Raw genomic sequence first — 13935 nt, forward strand, 5'->3', positions numbered from 1 at the left:
GCTAACAAGATGTCATACAAAGAAGTCAGATTTTCCCAAAAAATCCCTTTAATAACACGTTGTATATCACCTTCAATTAAAAGTACTATTTCATATAATCTATCAGGGGGAGCCACTCCGGTGTCAGCAGTTTCTACTGTGATGAAAGTGTCAGTTGCAGTCGCCTCCAGAAACGGACGCAGTGCTTGCCGCACTATGGTAACCTCCGCTGCGCTGTCTAGCAGCGTTACTGCCCAAGTTAGATTCCGAAGGCAGGTTCTCACCGTCCGTGGCATATCTAGCTGTTAAAGCAGCAACTTTCTTTTTCTGAAACGGAGGGCGTTGATGAGGAAAATCGTCCTGCTTGCCTTTTCCGTCAGTCAGACGAGGCTACTCTCGTCCTTGCGGGGCACCTCGGCCTCTGCCACGATCCTGGCAATCACCTCCACCAGCTTGAGAGCCTGATGTTTCCTGTAAAGAATGAGGAGAACGCTGGTCAGGGACCTGAAACCTGTCAGGAGACCTACTTCTCACATGGTCGTGCAAATCATAAGTGTGTTCAGAGGGTTCGGGTGCCGGTGACGCTGTACGTGACCCCTGTTTCGGTTGTTGCTTCCCCTGTTTTTTATTTTTCCAATTCTTTTTAGGAAAAAATCGGACGGTCGTCTTTATTAGACTATGCCGTCTGAGTTTTCTGTTGTGCTGATATTTTAGCAAAAGGCTTAAAACTATTGCGTCCAATGGTCTTATAGGCATCTGCAATAATTTTTGGTAACTCTTGGGGTTTCTCGGCTTCCAGGACAAGACGCAAAGCATTAGACACTTGAAAGTTAACCGCATCCCCCTTGACGTTCGCAAGTATAAGATCAGCAACTACCTCAAACACTCCGACAAGCCTCATTTCCAGATCAACTGCCACCTCCGGGCCGTGCTCATCCTGAACACGCTTAATCACGGAGGGTAGCACAGTCATAGAAGATGTTCCAAAACACTTCGCATACACTGCTGCGAACACTTTACCCCAATTCTCACAATCAGTTACCTCTGGAACTAGGTATTTTTGCAAACTTATCGTTAAGATCCTGTGTTTCTCCACAGGATTGGTATTAGGAAATACCGCTTCCAGCTGGTCAAATTTCTCAGCAGGCCAGTAAGGTAAATCATTCTTATTCTGTGGTCGCTTGCCCATAACCGAATTAACCATGACGGGACTAATAGACATCCCAGCCTGGCCAGCTGGTTGCGCCGTAACCCCAGGTGCTCCCATCTGGAGATCGCGGGATACGTATTGTACTAGAGCACTATGCACCTCAATCTGGGAGGTGTGCAAGCCACGCAATTCGGCTACAGTGGCTGCTAGATAACGTGGATGTGGTGTGTACCCGGCCAAAACTGGCCAAGTGGCCCCTGGAATGAACAAAGGGCCTAACCGGACCAGAGTCACAGTGTGGGGGAGGGCGCTATTAAACCAAATACGGTGCTGCCATGCTGAAATTGGAACCTCGAGAGGTTATATGGCCGATACGCTACAGGTACTGCAGTTCGAGTGTATGTGTGGAACAAATTATTATCCCCGTTCACTGTCGGAAACGTTACCCAAGAGTCAAATACCTCAAAGTGGAAAGCCAGATCGCCTCCAACCACAAAGATTAGTGCGTTACCAGCGTCTGGGACTCCATATGCTGCCAAATGCTGATGGACTGGCGTGTGGCTATGCGCCGCAATAACGACCTCAGCCATAAGGACTAAGAAAAGGAAAGCAACAACTTAAAAGCATGGCAGCGCAATAGGTTCGTAATACATGTGAATGAGAAAACCTTTTTATAACATCAAGCTTGAAAAGACCTATAAAGTATAAATGCAGGTAGGTTATGCCGTTACCACTGTTTACCGGTAAACAGGAGTGAGGGTATTGTGGACAAGTAGAAGCACTACTAAAGCGCCTCGTAAAGAAGTACCAGACCAAACGTTAAAGGCGCCAAGCTGCAGGGATTCTGCTCATGCACAGAACTATGCACAGGAAACCAGGACCTCGGTGTATTGTTGTGTACCAAAAAAGTCACCTCAGTGCCCAGAACCCCAATCTGACTAGCATTAGTGTCTCATTCGTTCTCCGTACTACAGCAAAGCTTCCAATGATTAGTCAACCTAGAACATGCGACTTAGTATACTCTCAGGAATATTGTCGACAACGGGATTAATCAGAGACACTGTATAGTTTAAAATGTTTATTTTTTTAACTAACGTGCTCTAAGATGCAGTACTCTAGCCAATACGAGCAGCATAATGCTTAAAAACAATATAATTAGCATTGTTACAATTCCATAAAGCACAAAAGAGGTAATCATATCATAATGACAGGGGAAACAGGACTACAGCTCCTTTTACCACCCTTCCCGTGCTCTTGAACTAGTTTAGAATAATTATAGAAGACATCTGGGCTTTGTCAGCGAGACCCCATACCTACGAGATCAGATGCAGTGAATTACTTCTCAGGATCAGCACAGCTCTTCTATGATGGAAAGGTTTTCTCCAAGTGCCTCCTCATGCATGTAATGCCATATTAAATGCACCCGAGTTGGGCCGCTGTGCTTCATGTTATGTCTATGTGCATGGGACTGACCAAAGTGAATCAACAGCCTACATTGTTATTCGACCTTGAACAGGCTGTACAGTCAGAGATCGGGGTGCCCCGCTGGAAATGTGAATGGTAGACAGTTCTCATGTGAAGCAGCTTCAACAAAGTATTTCACGAGAACAGAGCCCTGTAGTGTCATGTGCAAAAGCGGCAGAATGGCAGCCAAGCGTATACTACTCATGCTAACTTAGCAGTGTCTGCTTTTAACCCCATTTCCTCACTACAGGATATCCCACCTGGTTAGTGCCTTCCACAATCGATTTCGGATGCCGCTCTGAAGTCGACGAAGCAGCAGAACAATCTGCCCCCCTGCTCCACTGACTTCCGCACAATAGACCAGAAGGAGAAGCAGTTGTCAACTGTAGAGTGGCCCTCCTTAAACCCCACCCCTGTTCTGGAGGTACAATCTGATTTTCTTCTGCCCATTCCACAAGGCTTTCCAGGATTATTTTTGTGAAGACCTTTTCTCCCACATCCAGTAGATTAATTAATCTATAACTTTTCAGTACCTTCGTGTTCCCCCTGTTTATATATGGATCGAATTATTGCCCCTCTCCAGATTTCCCGTATCGGACGATCGTCAAATATACCAGCAAACATTTTTTGAGAACAATTTTGCCCACCAATCGGGCTGGGATTTTATAATCACCACCAGGAGGTTATTTGGACCTGCTGCTTGAGTCAGCTTTAGGTTTCCTATAACTCATCTGATATTACTTGCTGTAAAGAGGGACCTAATATCTTCCTCGATGCCTGCCAAAGATGAAGTTTTCTGTTTCACTGGGTCTGTCCATTTTCCATACATTTTTCCCAGGTGTCTTCTGTAACCACATAGTTCATAGTTCCCTGTAACATGCCTGAGCCTTCTTGGACTAGCTTTCAAAATCTTTTGATATTTTTGTATTCTATTGCTGCCAATAGGCTTCCCCAGCATCTCTCTTTCTGCATTCTTTTTTGCTTCCTGATGACCATTTTATATGTTTTCCTTAGCCTCTGAAGAAGCAGCGTCCGGTGCAGGTAAGCGCGGTGGGGCGGAGCGTGCAGGGGGAGATGTTGACAGACGACGGAATAGGAGTTTACTTATTTAATTTGCCCTATTCAGTAGTCTGTCTACATCCACCTCGCCCTGCCCCGCCCCACTGCGCTTCCTGCACCAGCAGCTGCTGTTCCTAAGTTAATCAAACCCCCCTGAATCATACTTTGGTCTCAATCTTCTTTCTCCTTTTCTTATCCTCGCTTTTAATTTCCAACATTCCACATTAAACCAGTTCTGATAATTACTCTGGTTTCTCTTATTCTTACTTTCACAAAAACTGGTATTTTTATTTCCACTCTTAAGCATTGAACCAGTTGACTAGTTGCGTTTTCAGACCATTCTAGATTATTAGTATTAGGGATACTTTCTAATAATTGACTCTACTGGAAGGCGACCAATTTTTCTATATGCATCTCTGTTATGTGAGTGGTAAGCCAACTTGGGTAATCCATTTGTACAGGGATAACTGTATCTCCTGTTTTTTTATTACCTCCTTCTATTTCGAGTTTTAGGGGAAAGTGATCACTTCCTTTGGATCTTATTACCTCAAAGCCCCTAACTTGTTTACAATTCCATGTATGTAGGAAGATATAGTCTATTGGGCATAGTTGATGACCTATCTTCAATGTGCGATTCGCTGGCCGATCGTCCTCCATCCTCCCATTTATACAGACTAGGTGCACTGATTCCAGAGATTTCCTTGGGGCCGTATCTTGCACTGCGAGATCAACCTTAGAAAAGCTGGCAGTGTTTATATTATAAGAGGAGAGCATCTCTTTACACCATGGATCAACTCTGCAGGGGTCTAATTTGTGGTTAAAGTCTCCCATTAGAGATGAAAAGGTATTCTGGTATAAGTCAGTCAGAACCTGTATATCTTCTTTGAACCTTTCCAGTTCTGGCTTATATTCTACATCTCTGTCACCCTGTATAAGCATTTGCTATGACTATACCATCATGCCCTCTATTGGGGTTCAATAAGAGTACACTACAGGCCACTAGCCATTTACATTTGACTTCTAGGCGGGACAACATTCTTGGCTATTTTGGTGGATATCAGGGTTATTTGTCCACCAGATGGTTGTCCAAAATGTCTCCTTCTAGCTGAGCTATTCAGCTATACATATCCTTCAATTATTGTGGTTTCGTGGGATAGCCAAGTTTCCTGTAAACACACAATCTCATTAAGATTAATTCGTTTTTTAAAGCTTCACAGTTTCGAAATTCTATTATAACCATTAACATTTAAGGTTAGTATACCCTAAATATGCCATGATCCATCCTCCTAATCTATCTTGCTTAACCAGTCGTAATACCCATTTCTGGCTGATGCGTGAGCCTTATATCTATTTTCTAAGATTAATCCTTCCCTCAATCCCTCCATTTCATGGCGTCTTATGGTGATTTCGAGCTCTTCCTTATCATCATGTCCCAGGTTCGTCAGCCTGACATGCCTTGTTCCCAATTCTGCATGGTTTCCCAGAAAGGGTTTTTCGTTTTTCTATCACTTTCTGTCCCCTTAATCATTCTAATTCCTTCTTTGTATAGCTCATGCTCTGCTTTAATAAGTGCTGACCTAGCCAACAGTGAGTGCAACTGAACTTTTGATACTTTGTTTCCTTTTTTATTCTCAATAAATTCCACTTGTCTGAGATCTTTTGTCCCTATGTCTCTCAAGCTTACACACTTAGAGAAGGAGAAAAGAAGCTAGGACCGAATTAGTGGTTTTATTTTCCATGCTTTCTTTCCACCTTTCCCTTGATTTAAAGTTTCACAGTATAGCCACAGATCATTCTCTTTTCTACTTTCTCTTTCTTGTATCCTCCCCATAACCTTGCCCCTCCTTCTGCCACCTATCGGTTTGGCTTCCTCCCCTGTCCTCCTTTTATACTTGAGGTCTATTTTTTCCATTTCCCCACCCTCCTGATTACTCATGCCTTCCTCACATTAATTCTTTTTCATTGATTGTGTTCTTAAGTTCTTTATTCCCTCATGTGTTTCTCTTTGCTCTTTTTCCTTCCCCCTGTCATCTTGGACTTTCTAATACCCGTCCCCCATGCCAGGAAGTTCTTTTTCTGATCTTTAACAGGACTCTTAAGCCCTCTTTCTAATGCTATGGCCTCCTTTCTCTCCTGGCTCAAATGTACCCCCTTCCTAAAACCCCTTCACAATCTCCTCACCCGTGGTATATATTGTTTATATCTTGTTGTTTCTCCCTGCTTCTTTATCGGCATAGGGTATAGAGATAAGAATGCATTTTGCTTTTCAGTCCGTAGATTAGCCTCTTCATCCGCCCCCTCATCCTTTGGTAAATCTTCTTTTTGGTGTTTTTCTCCACCAATCGGTCTTACTATAGAAGGCATGTGATCCTTGATTTGTTTCAATTTCCCCCAATAGATTGTAGCTGGTTTCAGGGTTTTTAGTATATCATTATTCATCAGTGATACCTCCAGCAGGCCCTGTAAAGTCTTTTTTTCAAAACCAGCATTACTTCTAACATAGAGGCACTTGGTGTTGCTGTGAACTGCAGATTAGATATGGATCCTTCTGAAGGGTCATTTGCTATACCTGGTGGTGGGGTGGAGGTCAGTGGGGTGGGGGAGGTGATGAAGACAGCCTAGGATCCAGGTATAGTTCACTTATATTCAAATTGTCCTGATGTCTTAGATACAATGAATCTAGGTTCAGGGATTACATGCGGGCCGATGTCAATTGCTTTTCCTCAACCAACTGGGGGTCAGATGTTAGTTGGTTTCTTTTAAAATGTTTGCCCACAAAGTCTTTGATTGATTTCATGACTGATGTGCCCCCCCCTTTGTCCCCTTGCTCTTAATTCATTGGGGGGTTTTATTCGGGGGGGGGGCAGTTTTTCCGGCTATCGTGTCTTATCCATGGGGTTACTTCTCCAGTTAGGCTTTTATTCCCTTTAAGATTCTCATCTCTCTCCTCTCCCCACTCTGTTATAGAGTCTGGTTTCACACATTTGTTTTGTCCTTTGCGTAGTTTAGGTTTCACGGACGCTATTTCTTATTTTCTTTTATTTCGTTCACCCACTTCAATCCATGCCTTCTAGATATATTCTCCTTTACTTGTGAGCCCTGGATTCCCACCAGCGGTTCTACACACTCCTCCTTAGTTTCATCAGGCCACGCAACCCTTCTTTTATCAATCAGGTTTTCTGTCACACACACCCAGTACTTACCTCTGCTTGCCCGCTGATGCCCGATGCCGTGCTATTTTGTGCTGCACTGTGCTGCTGTATACCTCAGCCGTCGCAATTAGGGGGGCCCCATCTGTTCCATGTTTACAGGAAAGTCCTGAGTTTAGATAAAATCCAATATTCTATTTCAAATATTCTGCTTCCCTTGCTCCGTATCATGGTTTCTCAGTCTGTGTGGTGACGCAGTTCCCCAGTGACACGCTGTGCCCTGCTGCATGCCGAGCACCCCTGCGGCTCCCCGCGAGGGCCCTGTTACCGCTGTCACTTTCTTCCACTGTCTTCCACCAAGTGAAGAGAAAAAGGAGGCTCCAAGCAGTATCTCCCAATGGGGTTTACTTTCCTTGTTTTGCATCCTCGCATACGGTGCTCTGAGGCACCAGTGCTTCCACTGATTTCAGTCTGATTTCCCGCAGTGCTTTGGCAGTCAACAATCACTCCGATCGATGCGCCAGACGGAGATCGGCGGCCGTGCACTGCGTACCTTTGTCTGAGGTGCACGGCAAATGGCATTGGCGTCTGCAATTACATCAGTGGCATCAGCGTCGGGGAGCTGGCTATCAGAATGCAGAATTTTGTGAACAATTGTTAAACTGTCAAAATTATGACGGGATGACAGCTCTGTCAAGAAATCCAATTCGTTTTAGATTTTGAACTGGTTTGCAAACTAAAGACTTATGAACAGTTTGCGAACCAAACGGTCTGAAAATAATCCTCCAAAACCCATTGTTGGACGTTTTTGCAGGGTTATCCCCAAACGTTTTGCCTTAGTCCTCCTTTTTTTTCTGACCTGTTTTTGTTGGGTTTAGGACTCTGGACACTTTACCAGTGATACATTTCATGTGCTCTCTGTCTAAATTGTATTGGTGATTGGTTTATCAATGATTTTCATATTTGATTCACTAGTAAGCCCCTAGTAAAGTGTATCAGGTGTGCCCAGGGAGGCCTGAAAATCAAATGCTAGCAGTGGGCCTACAGCACTGATTGTGCCACTCACCCCTGCATACATGACTCGGACCTGCCAATGCAAGGTGTCTGTGAGTGCAGTTTTAAACATCCATTTCGACCTGGCAAGTGCACCCACTTGCCAGGCCCAAATCTTCCATTTTACTACATGTATTTCACCCCCAAGGTAGGCCCAAGGCAGGTCCTATGGGCAGGTTGCAGTGTATTTATAATGTAGGACATGTACTTGTGTGTTTTACATGTTCTAATAGTGAAATACTGCTGATTTTGTTTTTCACTGTTGCAAGGACTATCTCTTCCATAAATTAACATTGGGATTGTCTTGAAATATTGTTTGAGTGTAATTTCCCATTGGGAGCAGATTGAGATTTGGAGTTTGGGGTCCCTGAACTCACAATTTAAAAATACATCTTTTGGTGAAGTTGGCTTTTAAATTGCCTGTTTGAAAATGTCACTTTTAGAAAGTGGGCATTTTCTTGCTTAACCATTCTGTGCCTCTGACTGTCTGTAGAATCCACATCTGGGTGGGCTGACAGTTGGGCTCTTGTGCATTTACTTTAGACAGTCACACAAAGGGATCTGAGGTGTGCCTTGCAGGCTGATGGGCCTTCATGAGCTATAGTAGTGGGAGTTGTCACAGACCCTTGAATGGGGCTGTGCCCGTTCTACCAGGAAGAAGAGCTGGAATCTGTAGGAGGGACTGCCAATCTGCCTGTTGCTTTGTTGGGCTGGCCTGCTGTTTCTGTCCTGGGAAGGAAAGGACTGGATTTTGCTTTCTGACTCCTGATTCCAAGGTTCTCCGAGGGCTTGTATGTGCTTGCCTCCTGTTAAGAAGTCCGAGGGCCATCAAATACTTCACCTGCATCTTGCTAACAGCACCTGGACTTCACTGCTGGGAGTCCTGATTGTCAAGTGGTGCCAAATCCAGTTCCTGGGCCTTTGGAATCTAATGGCTGGTGCTGCAAATCAAGAAAAGCAACATAGAGGCCATCAGTGATGCTGTTGCTTGTACCAGAGCAGAGGGCACAGCTCATGAATAACACGACGCACCACCCCGACTTGCACTGCAGCCCGACCTCTGCACTGACACCGCGCTGCTGCCTGCACCGAAGCCGAGGGCACCACTCATGAAGAGCACAACGCCCTGCCCTACCTTACACCACACAGCCCAGACACCTGCTGATGCAACAGCCTCAATTGCATCATCGCAGAGTTGATAACCGACGTGCGAGACCTCCGAAACTCATCAAAACAGCACCATCGTAGGGAACAGACACCTCGCCGCCAAGGCCGCATCCCCTCCCCTGCGCCGCAGTAAGGAACTGATGCTGCACTGCCATTCATGACGTCTCAACTCCCCGTCGTGGTGCACTGTCTTTGTTTTCATCATTTTTGTGGTGCTGTTACCAAGGTTCTGTGTGTCTCCGTATCCAGCTGCCGCTTATTGCGGTCGACACTTAACAGTTGGATTAGTAGCTGTCCGGACGTCAAGATAGCCCCGGTTGGAGCTATTGTTTTCTAGCAGCTTTTTTCCAGTATCCTTTCTAAAAGTGATTTCACTATATGTGTATGTTGGATTTTTGTCATTTAGTCTTGTTTTATTCAGATAAATATTGGCTATTTTTCTAAACTGGTGTAGTCTTCTCACTGTGTTACTGTGTGTGTATGTAAAATGCTTTACACATTGCCGCTGAGATAGGCCTGATTGCTCGTGATAAGCTACCAAGGGGGTGAGTAGGGGTTATCTGTGTGACTCCTTTACCCTGACTAGAGTGAGTGTCCCTATTTAGACAGGATGCAAACCACTGCCAATTAGAGACCCCATTTCTAACACCCATATTTTGGTAACCAAACATTTCAAAACCTTTACACCAAACAAAAATAAGTTGTAATTCTGAGTAGAAGTCCTTCTTCATGTCAAACGTGAGGTAACTGCATTCAGTAGTTTTTTTTAAAGAAGAACATGTATTGGATGGGCCAAGTGACTGCTAAGTTTTATTGTAGATTTGTAAAATGGGGAAGGGGTGCTTGTGTGTGTTAAAGTGATGTTATAGTTCAGTGAAAATGTCAGTTAAAATGTAAGATTTTAAGCTAAAAAAAAAACTGATATTCACCAGTTATAGGTTAATGAGCTAACTACAGCTTGTGTCCCACCATGCCTAGTGTTGTCATCAATGATGTTATTTGAGATGTTATCAATTATGTCATTAATTATGTTACTGTACATGTCATGAGTAATACAATCTGTGAGGTTGGAAGCTGAACATGGTGCGGGCACAAGTTCTTGTGAGATCAATAAAATATAACTGATGAATTTCAGTGTTTTTTAGTTTAAAATGTTATGTTTTATCTAAGATTTTTATCTACCTATAACGTCCCTTTTAACCTTTGCTTTTTATATGAATTTCTGAGAATATTTCAATTGAAAATAAGATATCATTACCATACTTAACTAAAACGCTACTTTAACCTTTGTTTTTTCAATGAACTTCTGAGGATTTTTTCAAGATAACATAAGATCTCATTATAGAACTGAACTACAGTAGGCGCTAACCTTCTGTGAGCAGCCAACTCCCCATGGACCCCAACACCCATTCAATTAATCAATCAATCAATCAATCAGAGGAATTGTAAGCACACTACTCACTTGTGAGGGTCTCATGGTGCTGGGGGTTAGGGGAGTAAGCAGCTCCATTCAGTCAAAGAGCCAGGTCTTGAGTGTCTTCCTAAAGATGTTCAGGGAGGGGGCGTGTCTGATGTCAATCAGGAGCTCGTTCCAGGTCTTGGCTGTGGTGTAGGAGAAGGCTTTTCCACCTGTTCTGGCTCTGCAGATGCGCAGGGTTTCAGCGAGGTCGGCGGTTTCTCTTGGGTACGTAGAAGGAGATTCTCTTGTTGAGGTATTGGGGTCCAGTGTTGTAGAGGCATTTGTAAGCATGGGTGAGTATCTTGAAAGTAACTCTGTTCTTAACGGGGAGCCAATGGAGGTTGCGCAGGTGCTAGGTGATGTGTTTGTGTCAAGGGATGCCGAGGACGAATCTGGCTGCGGTGTTCTGTATGGTATGGAGTTTGCGGAGCAGAGACTTGTTGATCCCGGCATTAGAGGGTGTTTCCGTAGTCCAGTCTGCTGTTTATGAGTGCGTGGGTGACGGTCTTCCTTGATTCAGGGGGATACATTTGAAGGTCCTTTGGAGGATGCAGGGGGCGTTGAAGCAGCTGGATGCGACGGCGTTGACCTGTCGGGTCATTTGTTTGTAATTCATTTTCCCAGTCCCTCAGGAGTCACATGAGATCACAGCGAACACCTCAAATTTACGGTTTTTTTCTTTGCGCCCAGGAGAGTCACTCTGGGACCCCTCCATAAGGGCAAGGGGGTCAGTGTACCCCTACCCAGCCCCCTTATATGGTATTTTTAAAACATTTTCAGGACATGGGAACCTACAGCATTTCTACTGATGTTGAGGCCAGCCAATCATAGAGCTCGCTCCCAATCCTATTCCCACAGGAGCAAAATCGCGGACTCGAGAAAAAGCCTGCCTGGCCAATCACAACACTTTATTTTTACATTTCTGGTCCTGAGGGGCCAACTGTCAATATATCTCTATTTCTTTAACCTTAATTTCTCCAAAACTGCTTAACGGATTTATACCAACTCACAAAAAAAGCATGTTTTCTGTGTAAAAATGTAGCTTTCTGCCAAATTTGGTGTAATTCTGTTCAGATGTTTTTTTGTAAACATTGTCTTGTTTTCTCCATGAAAATTACATAGGAAAACTGTGTTTGGGACCCCTCTTTTTCTCAGCGACCATTTGACAAATCACCCCAAACCTTTCCAGGAGGCAGCTGAAGTGGATGAACTTTTCTTAAAAAAAAGTATGTGGAGATTTGTCAAACAGCATAAAAGTTGTTAGCAAAACAAAAAGTGCTCTTCCTATAGAAAGTCTTTCCTGGCTAAGTTCACAGTAAATTTCTAATGCTTTTTAATTCAATTTAAAATCTTAATACTTTACCCATGTATAACTCCACTTTAACCTTTGTGTTTTTCACATTTAAAAAAAATTTTTTACGTAGTTTAATATTTAAAAAAACTATTTACTGCATATATATATATATATTCAGGGCAGTATTATCATGAAAGAGAACTATATTTATGTTCAGTAATGGCCACCAATGGGGATTTCAAACCCATCCAGGGTGTGATTCAGGGCTGAACTGTATTGCAATAAAGAAATGTATTTGTACTTGCATGTTCAGTGATGGCCGCCAAAGTGGACTGAAGCAAGTCCTATGTTGTTGTCTATGCAAAGGGAGTATTTATGTCCACTCCAAAGTTGTTGCCTCTAGCAATTGACGAAGGCGATAGCTGAAACGCGTTTTGCTGTGAGCTGTTCCAATAAAGAATAATTGGATAACTGTTCCCGTGAGTGCTGGTGCTTGTGTACCCGGAGCGTTGACTGAGTGCGGTGTCCGTCGCCGCAGAGAAAGCACCCGACCGCGAGTGAAGGGGCGTGACGGAAAGTTGAGCCGGATATATATATATATATATATGTATATATATATATACATATATATAAATTATATACAAATGGATATAAAAATATTAAAATATATTTTAAAAACCTTTTTTGTATTTGTATGTACATATTCACTTAAAAACAGGTTTCAGGGATGTTATAGTTAGCATTTAGCAGTTAAAAAAAACTAAGAAATTCACTGAAAAAACAGGTTTTAGTGCCATTATAGTTCTGAATTAGCATTTAAAAAACCTTAGAAATTCACTAAAAAAACACAGGTTTCAGGGACGTTATAGTTCGGAATTAGCATTTAAAAAAACCTTCGAAATTCACACAAAAAAACACAGGTTTCAGGGACATTATAGTTAGGCTGACATTTCACTCATACAAAACCAGAGAAATCAGTGATGTCATGAGTGATATCACTGACCAAGTCATGAGCGATGTAATATGTGATGTCATCAGCAGTGCATTGCATGGAAGTTCAGCTAACTATAACGGCTGAATTTTTCAGGTTTTGTCCGAGTGAAATGTCAACCTAACTATAACATCCCTGAAACCTGTGTTTTTTTTTAGTGAAGAGAAAAATATATATATATATATATATATATATATTACCTACTGGCGGTCGCCAGTAGGTAGTTATAGTTAGGACCACGTTTCCATAGGAAAACCTCAACATTCTATTTTGAATAACTTTGGCGCCGGTCGACGAATCCTCGCGAATTTCTCAAAATAGGTGGGGCGCTACGCTCCGCTCCTACCCTGAAAGTCTCGGGGGGATCCGTCAAGCGGGGGCTGAGATAAAAGGGGGTTCCCAAAACGCGTTTTTCCCATGCATTTTTCCATAGGACCTTTAGAACGAGCTACAGCCCGAACGGCTGAACAGAATTACTCAAAATTTGGCAGAGAGGTAGTCCCTAGGTCAAGGAAGTGCCTTTTGTAGGTTTGGTGTAAATCTGTTCAGTAGATTCTGAGAAAATAGCCTTTAAATCAATATATATATCTGAGCCCGCTTACGGCACGCTTACCGTACGCTTACGGTAAGCGTACGGTGGCGTGCGCGAGCGCGATTCTGATTGGCTCTTAGATCTTAGTAAACATTCGAATCGGCCGAAACCAGGAAGCGGCGGCCGCCATTTTGTGTATTTCACTCTGAAAAAAAAGAGTGAAAACAAGGAAAGGGGGCAATGAGGAGAGTTACAGACCCCCTAACATTTGTAAGGGGGTCAAAGAAGGACAGAAAAGTACAAAGAAAACATTTATTGATTTTAAAAAAAATCACGGGGTACGCGTACGGTAAGCTTACGGTAAGCGACCGCAATCTTCTGCTGATGACATATGTGTCTTTATGAAAAAAAAATATTTGTAATATATGTATAGCTAAAAATGTATGGAAGAAGACATGGGCAAATAAGTGTCTAAATACAGTATTAGCATCAGCAGAGGATTGCGGTCGCGTGAGTTATAGTTGCCTGCACTAACTATAACGGGGGAATTTCATTGGTTTTTTATCAGTAAAATTTCCGCTAACTATAACATGTGTGAAACCTATGGTTTTTTCAGTGAATTTGCAAGGTTTTTTAAA

General features: G+C 43.1%; 2 protein-coding genes across 2 annotated transcripts in view; one reads left to right on the forward strand and one right to left on the reverse strand.

The window, feature by feature from the left end:
* LOC146855339 (P2Y purinoceptor 1-like) overlaps positions 1-12174 on the forward strand; it is a 94623-nt gene extending 82449 nt beyond the window's left edge. Inside the window, exon 3 of the mRNA XM_085650591.1 lies at positions 11603-12174. Within this exon, the coding sequence (XP_085506717.1) occupies positions 11603-11646 (44 nt within the window). The 3' untranslated portion in view covers positions 11647-12174. The remainder of the gene's footprint in view (positions 1-11602) is intronic.
* TMEM117 (transmembrane protein 117) overlaps positions 1-13935 on the reverse strand; it is a 1887095-nt gene that overhangs the window by 1583451 nt on the left and 289709 nt on the right. The gene's annotated exons all lie outside the window — the stretch shown is intronic.

The sequence above is a fragment of the Triturus cristatus genome, chromosome 4_1 (genome assembly GCF_964204655.1).
Source record: "Triturus cristatus chromosome 4_1, aTriCri1.1, whole genome shotgun sequence".
NCBI classification, from domain to species: Eukaryota; Metazoa; Chordata; class Amphibia; order Caudata; family Salamandridae; genus Triturus; species Triturus cristatus.